The sequence below is a fragment of the Eublepharis macularius genome, chromosome 5, assembly GCF_028583425.1.
Source record: "Eublepharis macularius isolate TG4126 chromosome 5, MPM_Emac_v1.0, whole genome shotgun sequence".
In the NCBI taxonomy this organism is placed as follows: Eukaryota; Metazoa; Chordata; class Lepidosauria; order Squamata; family Eublepharidae; genus Eublepharis; species Eublepharis macularius.
Window position 1 is genome coordinate 59823870 of NC_072794.1, and position 22485 is coordinate 59846354.

Sequence of the window (22485 nt, forward strand, 5' to 3'; positions counted from 1 at the left end):
ATAATTTCTAGCACAGAATTTACTTGCCCTTTCCACCACTAAATCAGCATTGCATTGAGCTATTCACCATGCCCCCTGGTCAGTCATATCCAGTACATATATCTAGAGAAGGAAGCTCTGACCCTCAAGAGCTCATGCCCTGAAAATCTTGGTCTCTAAGGTGCTATTGGACTCAAAGCCTGCTGTTCTACTGCAGACCAATGTTGCCACCCACCTAAAATAATAGCTGTGCTTGTATGCCACTCTTCTAGATAGATTAGTGCCCCACTCAGAGCAGTGAACAAGGTTAGTGTTGGTTGTTGTGGGTTTTCCGGGCTGTATTGCCGTGGTCTTGGCATTGTAGTTCCTGACGTTTCGCCAGCAGCTGTGGCTGGCATCTTCAGAGGTGTAGCACCAAAAGACAAAGATCTCTCAGTGTGTCTGAGAGATCTTTGTCTTTTGGTGCTACACCTCTGAAGATGCCAGCCACAGCTGCTGGCGAAACGTCAGGAACTACAATGCCAAGACCACGGCAATACAGCCCGGAAAACCCACAACAACCATCGTTCTCTGGCCGTGAAAGCCTTCGACAATACAAGGTTAGTGTTATTATTATCCCCACAATAATAATAGCATACTTTGTAAAACTGCTCTGAGTGGGCATTAAGTTGTCCTGAAGGGCAGTATATAAATCGAATGATGTTGTTATACATCTGGGGCTGAGAGGAGTGCCTTACCTAAGGCTACGTGCTGAGCTTATGGCAGTAGTGGGATTTCAACCAGCAGAATGCTGATTTGCAACCCAACAACTTCACCACCACCCCGTACATAGTCCATTAGTGTACACTGAAAGGATATTTTCACCCGTGTACATTTACAGTTGTTATTGTTACAGCACATATGGCACTTTATACTTTCATAGACCAAAAGCAGACAAGCCTCAGCCCTTAAGGGGCTTGCAATCTAAAAGGAGACATCGGGAAAACGGCGGAGAGGGAGAGAGAAGAGCAGAGAGAGGTGGAAATACACGGCCAATGCTGAAGTGGGGTTGAGACACCAAAAGGAAGATCCCAAAGCTGTTCTCCTACAGTGTGCAATCCTACACGGAGTTATTCCGGTCCAGTTATTCCTGTAAGAACTCTGCATAGGATTGCTCGTATTCAAAACGCAACAGTCTGCGCTCATACGTCTCCCTGACACCGTTCGTGGACTTTTTTGGCGGAAAAACAGAAGCATCACCCAGGAAAGGCCCACTTGAGGAAAGAGATCCATTATGAACCCATTGGTGAGGGACGCCCCGAGGTTCGCGCACGCGCAGTCCGCCACCCAGAGCGCCTGTGCCCGCCCGGAGCGAGGCGTGGCCACGTTCACCGGGCGCCGGAAGCGTCGGCCACTTTGCCTCAGAGGCCGGCGGCGGCGGCGACTGGTGGTCGGCTGGCGGCGGAGAGTCTGTCGCCTTGGTGCATCCGTCATGGCGGGCTGCGGGGGTACAACGGCGAGCACTGCCGAGCGGTCGCTCACCGACGATGAGATGGCGGAGGTGAAAAAGGAAGTAAGGCGCGAGAGGCTTTTGCCGCGGTTTCCGAGGGGCAGGCGGGGAGAGGAAGGCGGGAGGGAGAACTGCGAGGGCGCCTCGACGGGCCGGGGAGGTGCGCGCCTCTGCCTGTAGAAAGGATAAGCCTGAAATAAGCAGAACTACTGAGGAGGAAGTAGAGTGCAGATTTGCTTGCCACTGCGAAGCTGTTAGGCCTTTGTCCTGCCCCTTTTAAGGAGGAAGGAGGAATCCCGTCGGGTGTAGCTTTTCCTGCAGTTGTAGCGGTGGGGTAAGGAGGCGAGGCGAGCGGCACCTGGCGAAATTCGACCTTTTCTTGAACTTTTAAAGAAGTCGAGAGGAGGGGCCATTCAAAGCCGCTTCCTGAACACCTCGGTTAATCTTACTCCGTTACTTTATTTTTTTTGTACCCCAAGAGAGGCTGGAACTTTGTGGTATTTCTAGAGGGGCAACTGGGTTAACCTATTGTAGCAAAGTCCGTAAAGACTGAGGAGATGAGCTCTGATGCTCGAAAGATGGAATAAATACTGCTAGACTTTGAAGTGACACTGGACTTGGAACTTCTTAGTTGTTTTGGAACTTCTTAGTCTGTGAGGACTAATTCCGTTACAACCCCTTGCACCGAGAATTAGACTTGAAGGTATGGTGGGATTCATGCGAAACTTCTCTTTGTCTCAGTTCAACTGTAATTTTCCTTATAAGAATCCCCCAAATTATTTTTGCTTTCCATATCTGAAGAAGTGAGGTCTGCCTCATGAAAGTTCATATTGAAATAAATGTTGTTACTCTTCAAAGCACTGCTAGACTTTCTAGAGCGAAGTGATTGAAGGATGTAGGCAATATTTATTCAGTTATTATTTGTTATTGTTAGTCTGCCTTTATCTCTGAGATTCAAAGAAGATTACACAGTGTAGGATTAATACGATCAATGCTCGGACACTCAGTAAACAATTCAATAGGTTATGGATAGCAGAAATACAGAACTGAAATACTGCTGAAACAAAACATAAGTGGTTTCACATGACATATTAAGTGATGCAAAAACTAACTAGTTGGAACATACCTATGTCTCAGCAAACAGTACCCAGTAGCATAGTCTACAGTCTCCTTACCGCTGGGCTAGAAAGACCAGTGAGCTGTCTGTTTCACCATAGAGCAAATCGATTCCTATGGACATGTAGGGTTTAGAGAAGAAGCAACTCTTGTGTGCTATTGGTGAAGGAGTTTATCACTCTGTTTGCTCTCCTCTTTTCCTTCTTCCATTCTAGATAATAGGTCTATCAAGTAAGAGTCACATTGGGAGAGGAGTTTCATGAGCCATGAATACCTCCATGCTGTTTTAGGATCACTGAGAGTTAGGTGCACTCTCAGAAGAACACTGTACCCAACAATGCACTCTAGGAACAGAGAAGGAAGACAATGTGTTTTTGGAAAATTCCATTTTTCAAATCACAAGGCAAGGTTTTGAGTGGATATTGAAGGCTTGAAGGAGCATTAGAGGAAGAAGAGAAGTCCCCCAAGTTGTGTGGTTTCTGCTACAGTTTACAGAGCTGTATGTAGGAGTTTCTCCTAGAATGTTGATAGGAAATCCCCTCTTTGTAGTTGAGTTTTTATCAGCCATGAGTCACTGAAAGCAGTTTTTGGCTTGTAGTTACATCCTCCTGCCTACTGAGGAAAAGTTGTATGTAGGCTTTAAAGTATAAATCAAAGTCTGTAGTGATTTGTTGTTCTGTGTTTGTTACTAATGGCTATATTGTAATCTTGCTCAGAGAATGACAGAGCTGATGTCATTTCCTCTGGAAAACTCACTATCCTCCCTGCTTCCCCAATTTTAAGCACTCAGTGGTTTTTTCACTTTACTTGAAAATAATTTTTGAGTTCTCATTATAAGTTTGTTTAGCTTTACAAACTTCTATTTGCTTATAAAATAGATGGACTTGAAAACCAGGAGAAGAATTCAAAGCTGTAGTTTTCAGCTTTTGTCAAACCTGTAAATGGTGCGTTGTTCTTTAAAGTTGGCCTTAAACCCTAGTACCTTAGACTAGAACACCTACCTCCATGAATCTATCTGTGTCATAAGACCTTCAAGTGAAGCTTTGTTATGTGTACCACCTTTTCCAGTTTAGGCTACTGGTAATACAGAACAGTGCCCTTTTTGCTGTGGTGTTACCCTTATTGAACTTCTTCCACAGAGGAACCCACTGAATGCAATCTTTGGGTACTTCTAGAAAAATGTCTAAATATATTTGTTGCTCTATGGAAGGAGCTGGTTAACTTTTGTTGCAAGAGCATTTTGATTGTGTTATATTCCTTTTGATTGCTATATAAACATTTTATAGAATTTTATAACAGTTGTAATGTTCTTGGAGTTCTGGTTAAAGAGGAAAGGCAGGGCTATCTGTCATGGTGTTCTTCTGCACTATGTTTCTGAGTTGGAACTAGGAGACGCAATTTTGCAGTGGTTTTGGTCCTACATCAAAGGTAGATTTCAAAGAGTGGAATGAGGGACTGCTACTCAGCCTCTTAACCTCTGAGTTCCCACAAGCTTCCATCATCATGCTTTTTAACATCTATGTGAAGCTTCTGAGAGAGGTTGTCCAAAAATATGAGCTGGGTTGCCCCCCATATGAAGATGGCATTCAGCAGTTCTATCTCTCACTTCCAGCAGATTCCAGGGAGGCTGTGGAAATTGTACTTGGAGCAGTTTTGGATGGATGAGGGCCAACTAGCTGGAACCTACTCCTGACAAAACAGAGGTGCTACTGGTGAGGGGAAGGTCTGACCTAGGATTGGGGATATCCCCTGTTCTGAATGGGGTTGCACTTCCCCTATAGGAGCAGGTTTATAGCTTGGGGGTGATACTGGATCCAGACCACCTCATGGATATACAGGTGGTGATGGAAGTCATGGGCATCTTTCACCAGCTTTTGGCTCTTCCTGGACAGGAAAGATATGGCCAAAGTGGTGCATGCCCTGGTAACATCTGAATTAGATGACTGCAGTGTGCTATATGTGGGGCTCACCTTGAAGACTGCCTGGAAGGCACAGTTGGTACTGAATGCTGCAGCTGGGGTAGTAGGGACCATATTACCTCCAATTTTGTTTCCTCTACACTGGCTTCCAATTTGCTTCCAGGCCCAACTTAAAGTACTTTAAATTCCAATATGGCTTGAGGCCAGCATACTTGAAGGACTACCTACTCTCATAGGAATCTACCCAACCACTACAGTCACCCTCAGAGGCTCTTCTTCTGATGCTTGTGCCATTTGAGGTTAGATGGGTGGCAACCAAAGGAAGGGCCTTTTCAGTTGTGGTGCTGACACTTTTGAACTCCCTCCCCAGGGAGTTTCTTCTTTCTGTCAGCAGATGAAGACTTTCATTTTGTCTGGCATTCTGTCACTTACTCCTCCCTGTTTATGTGTTTGATGTGTTTGTGTTTATATGTTCTATTTTATAGTTCTAAATATTTTATATATATTTGTATTTTAAATGTTTAAAATGTTTTAGTATTTAGTGTCTTTGATGTAATGTGTTTTCGTGCTTGGAGACCTGAATTGGGTAGAAAGGTGGCACTTTCCTTAATTCAGAAATGTTTTGATTCAATCTCTCTATATAAAGACAAGTGTCCTGACTGTCTCATCTTCGCCCAGCCCAAACTCCTGGATTTAGGTCATTTGTATATGCGGCTTGATTGGTCATCACCCCAACATTCTAAACAGTATGCAGTTGTTGTTGGGAGTCATAGAATGTGTCCTGAGGTAAAAATACACCTCCCAGTCTTCCCCTCTAGGGTTGCCAATCTCCCTGTGGGGCATGGCTTTCTTGTGTGGCTGGCAGGCTCCTGCCTGCTCGCAACCCCTCCCACCCTCCCTGATTGGTCAGCTGTGGAACTCTGTGTTCTGAGGTAAAAATCAGGTAAAGGAAACTGCAGACAGTTGAAGAAAGACAGTACAAGACTCCTGAATAGGGATTTTATATAAAAGACAGTATGGCAACTGAGTTTTTAAATGTTCACGGGGAGATGGTTCATGACTTTTCTAGGGGCCATTTCAGTGTGAACCTCTCACATGAACCTGCCAAAGAGCCCAGCACACCACCCCTCCAATGCCACCTCACACCTCTTGCAGCCATCACCTCTTACTGCCACTAAGAAGCCTTCTGGCAGACGTCGTGCAAGATACACCAATGCTAAAAGGAGGAAGCAATTTAGAGATGCTGCAAAGAAATATGCACATCCTACTCCTGCGGTGCACCGAGCAGCAGTGGCCAAGTACCAGCAAGATCACCCTGAGGTGCCCAGAGGGGCAGAGTCTCTCTATGAGCAAAGCAATCCTGGAAGTCGAGTAGAGAAGGCGCTCACTTCCATGGAAGGTCAAGGCTTACTCAGGCACAGCATATGGCTACCTTAAAGCTGCCTCTTAACCTCATCCATGCAGAAACACCCCTGTTCAGCATCTCAAAACAAAGCAACATGGCCCAAGTGCTGTGGAACTGTAAGCTCATTGTTTAGGATGAGAGCACCATGGCGCACAAGGGATGTTTTGAGGCACTGAGCATAACCCTCAAAGATGTCAGAGGCACTGAGAGAGTGATGGGGGGGGAGTCACCGTGCTGCTGGCCAGAGACTTCTGGCAGATTCTGCTGGTAGTCCCAAGGGAAACTCGAGCTGACGAGGTTACGGTGTGTGTCAAAGCATTGTGTCTGTAGCCCCTCATCAGGAAACTCCCACTAAGAAAGAACATGAGGGTCCACTTGAGAGGCGAGGCGTCTGCTGGGGAATTCTCTGAACTCCTACTAAAAATAGGGGACAGAGTATCCCGAGTCCAAGGGAAAGGTGACTATCCCTGCAGGCTTGGCCACAGTAGTGACGACCCTAGCAGACCTGATATCATCACTATCACAGAGAAGTCTATGGCCTGGCTTTGAAAGTGTGCCATTCTGACCCCCAAGAATGGCAAGGCTGCCATCATTAATGAAACATAAATGGAGTACAGATCTGTGGACTCAGTGGTGTGAATGGATGACGTGATCCACTACCATGTGGAGTTCCTCAACATGCTCAACCCTCCTGGCTTCCCAACCCACAAACTTCTCCAAGTGGGAGTTCCAGTGATGCTGCTCCAGAACCTCAACCCACCCAAACTCTGCAATGGCACCAGATGGTGAGTGAACTCCCTCCACAGGAACATCATTGAGGCCACATTGTTCACTAGCAGTGCTTGGGGCGGGGGGGTGGAGTCGGTGTTCATACCACGGATACCATCAGAGAACCCATCTGAATTCAAGAGACTGCAGTTCCCCCTCAAGGCCTGCTTTGCTATGACAATCAACAAGTCCCAGGGGCAGACACTGAACGTGGCAAGAATTGAGTTGAAGGAGGACTGCTTCTCACATGGGCAGTTCTACATGGCCTTCTGCATAGTGAGCTCACTCAGCAGCCTGGTGATCCTAGCACCTGAGGGAAAAACCACCAATGTGGTCTACAAAGAGGTTCTTCAGTAGAAAAAAACATGGTTGTACATATTTTTCACTTTACTTCTTGCACTACAATCTTTTCCTTTTAAAAATCTCTTCAATAAATGTTTCATTTCGAAATTCACTTTGTCAGTTTTCGGCATCAACTCTTTTCGCTTTATTCAAACACTTTTGTGTAGCTTGTGTGCTATGCTATTATACTATAAAACCAACTCAACCCCCTGCAAACCAAAAAATGTTACATTCCCATAAATATTATAACTGGATTTAAAGTAGTTAAATACAGTAGCGAAGTATTGGCATCAAGCTAGTCTATACATATACATATACATATTAAAAAAAGACAAGTGTCCTGACTGACTCATCAACACCCAGCCCAAACCCCTGGAACTGGAAACATGAAATTTGTAGAAAACATTCATTTCATGATGTAAACACCCACTAAGAAGGGATTTTAAGAAATTCACCTCCTAAAGGGGTAAAAAGGGGTCAAATGTGTTTTCCCAAAGGGATACAACTTCCCTGTGTGGCTGACAGGTTGCTGCTTGCTTCCCCCCTCCCCCGCCCACTGCTAGCTCAGCCACTCTTCCCTAATTGGGCCAGCTTTTCAAGGTCTTTTGCATATGCGGGCTGATTGGGGCTTACAACATTCCGCCCCCCCCCCGAGACAGTTGGAACACAGAGGTTATTTGCATATGCTGCCTGATTGGTCCTTACCCCCCAGATTCTGAACAGTCTGCAGCTGCTGTTGGGAGTCATTGAACGTGTCCTGAGGTAAAATGCACCACCTAGTCTTACCCTCAAAGTTCACCTGGGTTGCCAGTCTCCCTGTGGGGCCTGGCTTTCCTGTGTGGCTGGCAGGCTCCTGCCTGCTTGCACCCTCCTCTCTGGTCAGCTGTGGAACTCTGTGTTCTGAGGTAAAAATCAGGTCAAGAAAACTGCTTACAGTTGAAGAAATACTGTACAAGACACTTGAATAAGGATTTTATATAAAAGTAAGTATGGCAACTACATTTTTAAATGTTCATGGGGAGATGGTGCATCAAACCAAAGAATGTTACATACCCATAAGTATTATAACTGGATTTAAAGTAGTTAAATACTGTAGCAAAGCACAAGTACCAAGCTAGTAAAATATAAATAGACCAAACCTGGCTTATTGTGAAAACACATTTAGACTACAAACATCTAATGTGTTTACTGGTATGATCTTTGTTATGCAAGATGGCTATTTTTGTCTGTCCTGATAAAGTACAACCAGCACAGCTGTTCCATATATTCTGCCCTGTAACAGAGGCTCAGGCTGAGTAGAAGTGTGAAGTATAGTTGTTAAATTGCCTATTTGCTTAATTATTGAATGCCAGGCAAATGAAAAATTGTACAGTGCTTTTAAAATATGCTTTATGATAGTATCCTTAAGAATGTCAGTCAGTTACTAAGAACACATATCTGTGTATCCTTCAAGTTTAGAATTGGTATGCTGTTCCTAAGAGGATCCTCTTAGATGCTTGTGATCAAAGGGAGGTGTAGAGAAAAAACTGTTTTTTAAGTAGAGTCAAAGCTATAGAAGTTAAGACTGGCACTTTAACTTGTCCCTGAAAGGTGATAGGTAACACAAATGGAGGCATGAGTTTAATGTACCTTTGGGTAGCTCCTTTCCTTGGAATATGCTGTTCTAGGTTCAGTAGCTGCAGCTTCTAATAGTATTTTTGAGAAGCCCTGCAAACAGTGCTTCACTCTTGGTTCTTGAAGCAATAAAGATTTGAGTGATTATAGTCATGGCTAGTGTTCCCTCTAAGCTGTGCAGTGTTGTGAGCCCAAAAATTTTTTGTGAGCTGAAACTTGCACAAAAATTTATTTTGTGAGCTGACTTGTATAGAAGTTTTGAGAGCGCCTTTAAAAAAAAGATTCCAACCTACAAACATACAAGAATACAAACATATAAACAGTTGACCATTGCGTAAAACACTTTTTAGAAGTTTATAACCTCAGCCTTATTAATATCTGAGAATTAATTTTTAACTGTATTTTAAGCATTTTTAAAGAATGTTTTATGTTGAATCAGCACAGACAGAACCTACGAGGCAGACAGAACTCTTCATTAGGCCCTACACACCAACAAGAGCAAAAGTTAAGTTCTCATTATTCAATATATGAAGCTGTTTCCTCAGCAGTTCAGTTGACAAGCTGCTTGTGCTGTGGCCTACTCCTCCTCTGCCTTGAGAATAGTCTTGTATTGAATCACCACAGACTAGGGTCACCAGCCTCCAGGTAGTGGCTGGAGATCTTCCGGAATTACAACTGGTCTCCAGGCCACAGAGATCAGTTCACCTGGAGAAAATGGCTACTTTGGGGGGTGGACTTCATGGAATTCTGCCATGCCAAGGTCCTTTCCCTCTCCAAACCCCACTTTCTCCAGGTTTCTCTCCCCAGATCTCCAGGAATTTCCCAACTTGGAGCTGGCAACCCTACCACAGACAGAACCTACAAAGCACACAGAACTCTTCATAAGGCCCTACACACAAGAGCAAGACACTCTGTAGGAAGAGCTAGAGTTCTGGTTTATGGGAGTGAGGCTTGTGGGAAGACCTAAAATTGAGTAACTTGTGAATAGCATTAAGAACCTTCCTGCCTTTCCCCCAAGCCTGATCCTTATACCTATAACATTACAAAAGCTTCATTATTATCTCTTATATTTTCCTCCTATTTTTTAAAATTAGTTTATGATGCTGAAACAAGAACATACATGCAATTCAGTGTTAAGTGCAATTTAATAAGGTAGTATTCAGGTCCTGGCAAAAATTATGTTCTAATTATTTAATCTATGAAGCTGGTTCCTCACCAAATCAATAGAGAAGCTGCTTGGTGGCTGTCTCGTCTAGCTCCCACTGCTGCTTCTGCCTCCGGCTTTCAGCACTGGGATTGATAACTGAGGAGGCGCAGGCAGCGTTTCTCCAGCTCCCGGCCAGCAAAAAGCCACGCAGGCTGCCGTCGACTTCACCTCCCCAGCCAGCAAAGGAGCTGCACAGGCAGGACCAGCGTGTGCTTCTCCAACTCCCGCCGGCGCCACCAGCAAACAAGCCGCGCGGGAAGCACCAGCACGTGCTTCTCCGCCTCCCCAGCTGGCAAAGAAGCCGCGCAGTGTGCACTTCCCTAACTCTCGCCGACAAAGAAGCCACGCGGGCAGCTTCCTTCTCCGCTTCCCCAGCCGGTAAAGAAGCTGCACGGGTAGCACATCCTTCTCTGGCTTCTGCCGTTGCGACAGAGACTCCTCTCTGCAGCGGAGAGACTGCGCAGGACAGGAAGTCTGCTTGGTGGCCAGCAGAGAGGTTGTGCGGGCATTCTCCTGCCGCCAGCGCTTCCAGAGCTGGGATAGAGAGGCCAAGGGGAATTCTCTGTGCACTGGGCTTCTCATCTTGTGCGCTGGCTACTAAAAATTCATGCACCAGAGCACATGAGCGCATGTTCGTGGGAACACTGGTCATGGCTGAATTAGGGAAATAAAATTACAGATATTTCTGAGATAATGTGATTTGACAGTCAAGCTACAATAAGGAATCCAGGAATTTCCCTAGGATGCACATCTCAGTAAATGCGAGAGATCAAATACCATGTATGACGGATGTTTCCAGGCATTCTAAACATACATTTATTTCCAATCCCTGATACATCTACTCCTGTTACACAAAACTTTGAACAAAGGACAAGAATAAGTGAGAAAAAAGCACAGTACAAACAAAATAAATTTTAGTTCAGCTGTGTTAACAGTGCATTCTATCAGTGGGAATACTGCTGTGTCACCAGGGTTACTAAGCTTATCAGGATTCCTCAGTTAGAATATCACTAATGGTGCATTGACATCTCCGATAGGCAACTTGTCCACAATTATGGATCTTTCTCTGCAGGGTATGACTTAAGGGGAAATTTCTAGGGTATATTCTTATTTTACACAGGACAACGATGAGACCAGTTTTATCTGACCATTGCTCTATAATATGTTTAGTAACTCTTGGAGGTTCTGTGCTATTTGCTTAGGGGTTTTGTTATTAACAGGACATTGTACTAAGTGTTCCCTGAAATTAGAAAATTTGAAATCTTGATTATTCCTATGATCAAATGGTAATCAGCAAGTTAATAGTTGTTTCATGATTCTGATGAAAAAGGAAGCTCTCTAGTAAACAAAAGACATGTCAGAACGTTGACAGGGATGATGTAGTAGCCTAGATTATTTTAGGTATTAGCTTCCTGTATGTCATGTTTGTATTTTCTGATACTAAAATGATCATAGAAGTGTGCAACATAGCAGTATTTGAATTTTAGCTCTAAGAACTGGATAAAATGATGCTGTGCAGCAAGCAGTGTAAAAGAAAGCAAGAAATGTAATGTTTTCCTTCACATTAGTTTTTTAACTTTCATAGCTTAGATTTGTATTTATATATCTAATTTTAAATATTGCCCCCAAATGCAGATTTTTAAAAACCTGGGAACACCCGGTCTACCAAAAAAAATCTTTAAAATGCAGATGGCGTATAGAAAAGTGGTATGTGCGCAAGCACAAATATTACTATTTACCACTAAAAAAAAAGTTGAACAAACTCTCACAAGCGCTCAGAAACTATCTGGCTCAGATCAGAAAGCCTGTCCTGTGGGTTTCCTGCTCCAGGCCTTGCCCCCACTGTCCAAGTGATGATGGGAAATGGGATGTCTTTGTCAATGCCGGTTTAATGGAAGCTTTACCTTTATTAAGCTCAGTCACCGCAGAACTAAAATGTGTTTTGGAGGGATATTTTAAAAATGGAATGCATTCCAGAGAAAATGCAGTTTCTTGGTTCTGTTTGGTTTGCAAATAACTACTTGGGAGAACATGCGACACTCACTCCAGCATTTCCACCCCCATTTCCTTCAGGATTAGGCTATGCACAAAGCTACCATAGTGCTTCCCATGTTTTACATATTGATAGGCATGAAACGTAAACGTATATGCCTGATTAGCTAAAAATAATTGTGAGTGCAGGAGTTTAGGCAAAATGTTAAACTACAAGACTTGAAATGGAAACTTTAAAAGCAGGTGTTCTGTTCAGCATAATGTCTGCATTATGTTAACTGAATCTTTAAAACCTGATGCCTTCTGTGCAGCCAAAGCAAAATTGCAGATTAAGGCTCTGTGGATATGGAATATTTCACTGGTATTACAAAATGGTAGTTTAATGGATGTTCACAGTTTACCTCAGATTCACAGAATGTGGTGGTGGTGTATGATACAAACAGATTTGTGGTGGAAAAATTTCCAGTGCTTTGCTTTATTTTTTGTGGAAAAATTTTCCGTTTTAAAATTCATTGTTTTGTAAAACTAGTAATAATGAACGGATGCCGGTGTGAATAGGCAGTCATGGCAGTTTCACAGTTGTTATCCTTTTCAAGTAATTATACCCACCAACTGTGTGAGATAGTTCATTTATGTTGATTTATAGATTGGGGCAGGATAAAACCACATATACACATAATCCAAATTTAAAAAACAAGTTATAAATTCACCAGCACGAAGGTGCTGGTCAAATCAAAGCCCAAGCTGGATTTTTTATTTATATGTCTCCTTTCACACAGTGGAAAAGAGATGAGCAGTGTGCTTCAGAGATCAACTGAAACTGAGGTGCCCCAGTGACCTCCATGAAAAAGAGTTAAATTCTGTTGAAACTGATGACTGGACAGCCACATCCATGGCATATCATGCACAGTGCTTCGGGTGTCCTAGAATTAGTGTTAATGGTTTTCAGTGCTTTAGGTTCTCTCCTCCCACCCCTTAAATTTAAAGAAAGTAAGATAAGTACATGATCCTATATTATCTTTAAATTTTACAGGTATTATTCTAATAAAACTTTTAGACATAGTGTTCAATTGGATTGCCATTTAAACCGTACATGATTTGCTTCTTTTCTAATCAAATATTTCAGTTCATGTATTTATACTGGGACATAAAAATAACACATAGTGGTTTAATGTTATTAAATATGTCAAAATATATTAAATCAGATCATGCTCTGTTTAGAGCATGAGAGAATTTTTATGGAAAATGCACATCCCTGGATGCAAAATGTTTCAGTGTCTGATATTATTGCAATACTTAGAATTTTGGTTGTGCTTTTTTTGCTGTTCAAAATGCTTAACTTACATTTTCTCACTCCTTAAACAGAATTAGGAGGTAAACCATCCAATAAATTTCTGGGTGAACTAAGTTTTTAACTGTCGATTGTCTTTGTGCACTAAACATTGCTCTGTGGAAATTCTTAAATAAAACAATTTCTCAAGTTTTACATATTATTTGAACACTGTATTTGCAATTCATATTAGTGCTTAAATAGAAGCAATGCAATACAAGTTTTACAGACTTTGTTTTATCTTTACGCCAGGTCTTAGAACAGTTGCGTCGCTATCTGTGTGAGAAAATAATTGCAGAAAGACACTTTGATTATCTACGTTCAAAGAAAATACTCAGTCGAGAGGACACTGAAGAAATCTCTTGTCGAGCCTCAAGTAGGAAAAAGGCTGGGAAGCTGCTGGATTACTTAGCAGAACATCCAAAAGGACTAGATGCTTTGATAGAATCTATTCGATTAGAAAGAACACAGAACTTCCTGTTACAAAAGATAACTGATGCCATCTTGAAAGCAAAAAATGAAAAACTTGAAAGTCTTAAAGGTAATGACTCAGTATTCATTATTTGTTCCAAAAGCCTTTGGAAACTTGCAGCATAATTTCATGCAGAAATAAACACCACTAAATTATTCACTTTCAGGTAATTGAATAGAATTACAACTGCATTTTGCCTTCAGTTGTAATGTTAGCATTTGATTTTAGTGTTGTTTATGCCTGGGGGTAAAAAACTGAGAATGTTAGCTAGTGACCAAGCAATACATTTCTAGGACTTTAGGTACTTTGAAGACTGGAGCATGTGCAAAAGTTGGAGAACTCTCCTTTTATTCTGAGCCCAGTCTAATGTCTGGGCAGCCTTTTGGGATTACTTTAAACACATTCATTTTGGAAAAAAGAAGTATGTGTCTGCACAAATTGCTATCAATTGAACACATTTTGACATTGACAATGGAACAGCATTTGCATATCCAAGGAGAGAACTCAGTTTAACCAACATTTATATGTGAAAAATTTGCATTACACATTTAATCTCTGCAGCATAGGTGCAATAGCAAGATGCTTAAAAAAACACCCCTCTGTTACTTTATGCCCATGATTGTGTATTTTATCTGTAAGTTTAAGCATGCATTTACTTTTTCAGGACTTAAAAGGGTGCTTGGGCTTTTTAAAAAATATGTGCATGCTACTTCCTCATAACAGAAAGATCAGGCAAAAGTTTCTGGGTTTAAACTCAGGAAACTGAACAGTAAATTGCCTTTATAATTTATCTAAAGGCTTGTGCACTTTACAGTTTTCAGTTATTTTTCCCTCATAGAACAATTAGATCTCAAATACAAAGACAGGTAAGTGGGGCAGGTGATTGAAATTTGAAATGCAGAACACATTATTCATTTCAAAAGGTAATGTTTACAGCTTGGCCTCATGCATGCTTACTCTAGGACTGTGACCTTACTTACCTTTTATCACTTACAATAGCAAGTTCTCCAGTTGATTGGATTAACACATTTTGTTTGAAAAAGTAGAGCAGCTCTTGAAATTAAGACTAAATAAAACATAGTGTAGAGGTTAGTGTCAGATTAGGATCTGGGAGGTGCAGGTTGAAATCCCACTCTTCTGCAAATGCTCACTAGGTGGTTTTAGGCCAGTTACTCGATCAGTCTAACCTACCTCACAGGTTAATTGTGAGGATAAAATAGAGGAGGTGAGAATGATGTTTGTCAGCTGCTTTGGGTCTTTCTTATAGAGAACCGAGGAGTATAAATATCTAAATAAATACTGATGGGAGCTGTCATAGATCCCTGGCTATTTGTTTGCTCCCTCTTCTGTGTGCAAAGTAAGCAGCAGCAGTGCTAGCCCCAGCCAGCTGACCTCAAGTTTCCTTGCCGCCACAACTTTCCTTGGACCGCTCTGTGTTTGCTAAGCCTATCTGTCATTGCTTTTATGTGCCCACTAGTAACAGAGCCCATTGAGGGAAAAAATACAACAGGCTTTAGAAGGGGGGTGGGTGGGCAGGTGGGCATTGCCACCTGCTCTGCTCCTGATCCTGCTGGGTGAAGGTGAGGGGGCAAGCATTGCCACCTGCACCATGCCTGATGCCAGCCGCGTGAAGAGGGGTGGGTATTGCCTTCTCCACTCCTGATCCTGGATGGGAGGGGGGGGCGAGCATTGTCTCCAGTTCTGCACCTGATTCTGTCCAGTTGAAGAGGGTGGGCATTGCTGCCTGCTCTGCGTCTGATCCCGACGGGGTGGGGTGGGGCAGGCATTGCCGCCTGCTCTGTGCCTGATTCCAGTGAGTTGAAGGGGAGACAGGCATTGCTACCTGCTCTGCTCCTGATCCCAGCTGTGTGAAGAGGAGTTGGACATTGCCTCCTGCTCCATGCCTGATCGCAGCCAGGAGAAGGTGGGGACAGGCATTGCTACCTACTCTGCGCCTGCTCCTGACTGGGCGAAGGGGGGTGAGCATTGCTGCCTGCTCCGCACCTGATTGTGGCGCGTTGAAGGGGGAGCGGGCATTGCCACCTGCTCCACTCCTGATCCCGGTTGGGTGAACGCAGGAGTGGACATTATCTCCTGCTCTGTGCCTGATCCTGTCCGGGTGATGGTGGGGGGTGGGCATTGCCACCTGCTCTGCTCCTTATCCCAGCTGGGTGAAGGCGGGAGTCAGGCATCACCCCCTGCTCTGCACTTGATCCCAGCTGGGTGAAGGTAGGGGGCGGGCATCGCTACTTGTGCCACGCCTGGTCCCAGGTGAGTGAAGGCCGCAAGCGGGCATTGACACCTTCTCCGCACCTGATACCGGCCTGGGCTTCCCACCGTGGTGTGCTCTCTGAGGGACAGGCTGCCTCTTCTGGGCTTTCCTCCACAGTAGCGCCCTCTAGAGGTGCACCAAGGTGGGAATTGAGTTGCCTGGAACATGCTTAGCCTTTTATATAGTAGGATTAAGTGGCAGTGTGCTTATACTTGCTAGAGAGGGGGTGTGTTTGTGTGTTGCCAACACAAAGAACAACTAGATTTGATACAGTTTCCAGCTTCTATCCAAAGCTAGCACGCATTTTTTATTGCAGGATGAAATCACTATGGCTTTCCTAGCAATAAGAAATTTAAGTAACTGCAGCATATGCTGTCAAATTTAAACTATTAGTGGAAATTTATTTAAAAGTTGGTTCTTCCACAATGCTGATGGGATTTGAATGTTAATTTTTGAACTTACTTTGTATTCTTGTGAAATTGGTAACAATGTATACCTTATATTCCCATCACGGTGAAAATGATAAAGTTCTTTATTGTAAGCTAACACACGTTCAACAGAAACTGTGTTTGTGCAACGTACTCACAAACAGTGTCATCCTTAGCACGGTTACACCCTTTTAAACCCATTGACATATGGATGTAGAATGATATGACTGCTTATGATGGCACTGAAGTCACCTTTTTGAGCTTTACAAATAATGCATCTAAAGTCAGATGGTCAGCTAAATATCCAGTCCTAAGGCTTGAGATCCACTGGGCTGTGTGGAGAGCTTCAGTGTACAGTCTCTGAAAGTGCCTCTTTAAAGCACCGAAGAGGTCATTTCTTCAAGAATGCTAGTGAACTTGGAGAAGAAGCTTGGCAAAAAAAGTGAATGTCTGTGCATGCTGAAGAGCTACCTTGAAACTGACCTGATTTTAATATTTTTATTTAAATTTGCAATCTTGTAAATAAAAATCCAATTTGGAAGAAGATAAATGATCCATATTATGCCAACATTTAACAATTTGTAAGACTTTTTAAACGCTGTTAATTTATGGAAATCTGGTTTATTTCTTTTACAGAATTGAGCTGTAGCAATTGCAGGCCTTCGTTACGTGAGCAAACAAACAATCTCTCTAGGTCACAGTCAAATGAATCTAATTTCTTTGAAAAACAAAAAGACCAAGAATGTACTTACCTTCCTCATCCAGAAATGTTTAGTACGTCTGCTTTTGTGTCTGCTGCTTCTGTTTATTCAATGAATTTACCCATTACTGAAGTTGGAAGTGCAGAAAACTCAGTTTTTTCAGCTGCCCTGCCTGGACCTGGAGATCCTGGAGCACCACCTCTTCCATCCCAGTTGCAAGATGAACAAGAGGAGATATGTTCCACCTCCAGTGATAATCACTTCCTGCCTCTGAGGTCCCGCTCACTTCTTCCACAGTGAATTATGGGTTCCTTGATTAATCTGAAATGGTAATAATGCTGCACAGAATGTCTTGTATATTTTTACTAAAAAGAAATGTTTTTAAAATGTAGGATAACTATAGATTAAGAATACTGAGAAATAACGTGCTTTGAAAGTAGTTTATTGAATCTGATAAGTAGTCTAGGAGTTTCTGAAGTAAAGCTATATAGTTTCTTTAACACCATGTTGCAACTATTTGTTATGCTGCTTTGATTATTGAAGCTTAAATGCCTTTAAAAGGGCTTCTTTTGTATTAAAATAGGGGAAATGATGCTCAGACTATTTTAAACGAATTTACATTTTCAGGGTTTTCTAAAAGTGCCATACATACCTTACTAAAAGAACATGGTTTCTCTTATCTGCCATAGCAGCAGTGTCATCTAATAATTCTTAGGACTTGCTGAAATGTATTAATTCCTGACAACCTCCTAAATTTTTCCCTAATGATAATATTCATGTGTCATGAGGAGGGAGGTTTAGCGCAGGATGAAACCTCTAGATTTTGTGCCTCTCACTGTTAGTGGGTTACATTGGAAGTAAGTTTTTACTTGTGCCTTTTATTCCCAGTAAAATAGCCCATAAAGCTCAGTGGTTTCTTCAACTTGCTTAGACTGGGGCCAATAAAAACATGCACATATAAATACAATTCAAGTTAAAAGTATTCACACAGTATAAACTAGAGAGTTTTGCAATAGCTGAGATTTTGATTATGCCTACTGTAAGACTTTGAAGTCTGCAGAATCTGGTCAATAAGGAGGTTTCTATACTTGAGCACAGTGTTTTAGGGCCCATGAGATATATTTAGCCTCAGTTTCTGTTGTACTCTTGTCAGACCCCAAGAGGAGATTTCGCAAATAGCAGTACACTGAGCAGGCTGGAATGGTGGCCATAAGCGGAAGTAACATTCATTCTTTGTTCAGTATACAATTTATGGGAAAACAAAAAATGTGTGATAGATTCCACAACTTGAGCTCCACATGGACACAGCCTCTGCTCATGGGGAGTTCCCCTAAATCTTCCCATTAGTTATGCTTAGTGGAGCTCATTAAAACGGGCTAAAGAGAATAACCTACAATAAGCAGGAAATGTAAGATAGGCTAATGAATTATTATAAGCAAAAGGAAATGAAGGCACAATGCCTAGATAAATAGGTGAGCAAACTTGCCTAGCATTGGCTACTAACGTTTGCTAGTTTAGGTCTTCAGGTCTTTTTGTTACTGCTACACAGGCTTTGTTACCCTAGCATTGAGAAGTAAATCATAGAAAGACCCAGCTGGGCAATTTTCTTGTCTTTTTTCTGGCTCCATGAGCTGGAGTGGTAGTCGAATTGAAGCCAGCTCATCATAGTTGTAGGAGAGTCAGATAGAATAAGAAACAACCTAAACTTAATTGCTGCAGTCCAAGTTATGGTTGAAATTTGCTTCATACCTGCCTCTGGTCCTAAGACCAATGAGGCAACGCATGTAGGTGCTCCAAAGAGGCCACACAGAAAGGTAGACTGAATGCACTCTGTTATGACCCTTACTTTCTTTTGAGTAGATTTTTCTTTTAATCTCTCCCTTAACACCCTCTGGGTAGTTTGCTGCCACCAGGAATATTATATTCCAATATGTTTTATTTAAGTTTTCCTTTTGGTAACGTTCCTAAGCGTCAGGCTCCTTCGTGGTTCTATGTGGCCCTGAGGATAGGAATGGGATAAAGCAATGACAGCTACTCTGGGATATAACAAAACAAAAACAAACTTTTATTTAGTCAAGAAGTGTATCGGTTTCATAAAAGTAGTTCTCGGTTCTTAAAGTTCCTTCATTTAAACTCATTCATACAGATCTCTTCTAAGGCTTCACACACAGTTAGCCTCTTTCTCTAACTCAATATTTCTCTCACGGAAATGCTTAAAACTTCTCAGGCAGCACACAGCTAGCCTCTCTTTCTCTGACTGTCATTCACAGAAATATTAAACCTGCTCAGGCAGCACATAGCTGGCCTCTCTTTCCCTGACTGAGTGTTCTTTCACAAACATGCTCAGTTCAGGTTCCACACAGGTTATATTTCTCTCATAAATATTTCAGTATACTCAGGCAGCACACAGCTAGCCTGCTTTCTTCTGACTGAAACTTTTCTCTCTGCCCTGTCAGTCTCAAACAGCATTCACTCTGCCCACACTCTCAGTCATCAACCAATCATATTGCTCACTCATCCCTCTCTTTCACCCCTACTCTTCACCTATCTCACACCAAGCATTTAAAGATACATGCACACATTTACTTGAAATCATTACACACTCAATAAAAGAATTGATAACTTGAAACCAAATTAGAGCTTCATATAGTAGCTGAGCAATAGCTTTTGTTTTAAATACTTTTAAAGCAGAGAGAATGTGATGCCCACCAAGAGAGAAAAAGAACCTCTGACTAGCTGCACTGTTTGTCCCAAAACTAGCCAAGACTCACTTGTAGTGTGAGATCTAGGAAAAAGATGATTGGAAATAGAAACCCAGGTAATTGAAGAAGCAAACATGTTCAAATAGATGATTATCAGGCAATCATGTTATGAGGCATACTGTTCTGGCCTTAGGAAAAAAACATTGTCTTTGATTTTTGATAATTAATATTTAAGGATTTAGATTTGCAATAAGTATGGTACATTTGAGCTTCTGAGAGTGATAGCAAGATGGCATCACCTGCATATAAGAGAATAGAAATTAGGTGACCAGCCAGCTTGAGGGCATGAAAATCAGTAAGTGCAAATTTCTCAGAGGGGTTATATTAAAAAAGGTTGAAAAGATGGGTAACACAATCACAGCCCTGACATATACCCCTTTGGTGACTGTGACTTAATTGGTAAATGAGGCATGGGTATTATAACATATTTTCAACGAGGAAGACTTATATAATTGCTTGATTAGACATAATAGCTTTTTGGACTTGTGCCATATCAATATACAAAACTTAAGTTCAGCCTGGAAAGAATATTTTGCTGTGCTGCAAAAAAAAGGGCAGGAGATTGACATTTGCTTGATTAGTAATAGATGGAAGTAAAGAAAAAGAAACCATTGACAAAGCAAAAGGTGTTATTTGGTTTGCAGCAATGTTGCTGTCTGTAGTTATGATATCTGAGCAGATCTGTAGTTTATTATTTTTAGCATTAACTGCTCTCTGTTGAAATATTACGTGTTCTTCTGTGCTTTGTTCTCAATAAACTTCAAGAGGCATTCAAGGTGCACTTCACAAGACCTGTTAAAGTACTCAAATAACAACAAATTTTCCAGGCACTTAACCGTAACACTTTCATAGAACTGTAATTATGTTACAGATGCTTCTTCACAATGCTAAATATATTCCTAAAGTAAAAAGTTTTGCTGTTTCTTCAAGATGGGACAATGCTGTTTTACAGTCAATGGATTGGATCCAGTGAATCCCTTCTGCTATATCTTCCTCCAGAGAAAAGTTTAGTGGAAAGGAGTCTTTACATCAGAATATGGCAGCAGGAAATCATTGGATCATAACCTACACCATGCAATCACAAGGAGTAAAAGATCTCCGTCAATCATCTGGAGGAGTTCCCTATGGCCAGATTACAGGAAAAGGAGGGCATTGGGGAGGTACCTTCTCTTGTAGAGTACTACCGTAAAACAGCTTACAGGATTTCTTTGCTTTATGAATAGTTCTAATTATCTTTCCAGTATAGGGAGAATGTGAGACAGCTTACATATAAAAGTGCATGACAATGAAAAAATGTCATATTGTTTTAGAGGTCATTTTTATACAGTGTAAACAAAATACTCATGTTTCAGGTACTGTCAAAATAGCAGTGAAATATTTCAGCAATTCCTTTTCAGATATTCGCTTGCAGTGGCTGTACATCTGTTATCTGGATCTCAGGGAGATAGTCCTTTTTATTGCTCAAGATGACAGCCTACCAAAAGAAATCTGGCTTCTTGTGGGACTTCTGTCATTATAAATGATTATAAATGTAGCTTTGCATTATATTGTTTCGATGAGACCATGTACTAAAAAAAATATCAAGTTTAACTACACTAATAGCCTGGTCCTATGCATATTTATGCAAAAGTAAGTCTTGTTGATTTCAGTGCAACTTTCTTACAGGTTTTAAGTAGGATTTAAATCTAACAAAATACCTTATGAGTGCAACTATTCAGTTGTATATAATGTACTAATCACTGTTTTCAGAATTCCTGAGTTCTTTCATAAGTTTGAACTGTTCTGTATTTCTCCTAAAGGTGTGACCATTTCCATTATGAACTTCCCTACCTCATAGCTGATCTCAACTCAGACTTCTACAGTGGCATTTAACAAAGCATCCTTTATCTGAAGATTTGCTTGTATAATTAATATATTCACACAAGAGTAAACTAGCGATTCCCATTGCTGACTTAAGTATACTCTAGTGAATATTAAACATTACTATGATTCCTTAGCTTTTTTCTGAAGTTTGATAGGTGGTATAATCGATACTGTGCAATCATACCGTTACTATGTTGTATTCAACATAGGTCTTTGAAATGGTTGTGTTTTTTAAATGTTTAAAACCTGCAGCCTTTAAAACAAGAACTTTTATTTAAAAAACACAAGTGAATTGTAAAAAAATAAACATTTGTTTTGGTAACTTTGTGCTATCTGGTCACTCTTCCGAAATACTTCCCATACATATTGATTTTAGTATTGTTGTTTTCTTGTTTTTATTGATTTCAAACTGATCACCGCCCAGAGCCCCTGAGGATGGGTGGTATATAAATTGAAATATAAATATAAATAAAATAAATAAAATACATCCGGTGTTCTGTAACCTGCAGTACATAAGAGAATTTGTGTCTAAGGTTTCTTTTACACCATGTGTTCGGCCCAGCTTTGCTACTGAATGGATAGGGGGTGGGTGGGGGGTGGCAGCTTCCACATAGTGTCATGCTGCTCTCATGCACCCTCCAGTTTCCCCTTAGTTTTTCTGCAATCTTTTATAAACTGTTTTTACTACAGTCTTTTAGGAAAGATCTAAGCAGAGCTGAGGTGGCTGCCAGGTATATATAGCTTATGAATGGCTGTCAAAGCTTTGGTCTACTGTTTGAGTATGAGGCAAAATCTCTGGCTATTCCTAAGGTATGGTGGAAGGTCA

The 22485-nt window shown here is 41.6% G+C and overlaps 1 protein-coding gene across 1 annotated transcript; it reads left to right on the forward strand.

Annotated features, from left to right (window-relative positions):
* The first annotated feature begins 1378 nt into the window (after positions 1 to 1378).
* Positions 1379 to 22180, forward strand: BCL10 (BCL10 immune signaling adaptor). The gene is made up of 3 exons (XM_054981307.1): positions 1379 to 1531; positions 13414 to 13702; positions 16970 to 22180. The coding sequence occupies exons 1-3, from the start codon at positions 1451 to 1453 to the stop codon at positions 17332 to 17334; spliced, it is 735 nt and encodes a 244-aa protein (XP_054837282.1). The 5' UTR covers positions 1379 to 1450; the 3' UTR covers positions 17335 to 22180.
* Positions 22181 to 22485: the final 305 nt, after the last annotated feature.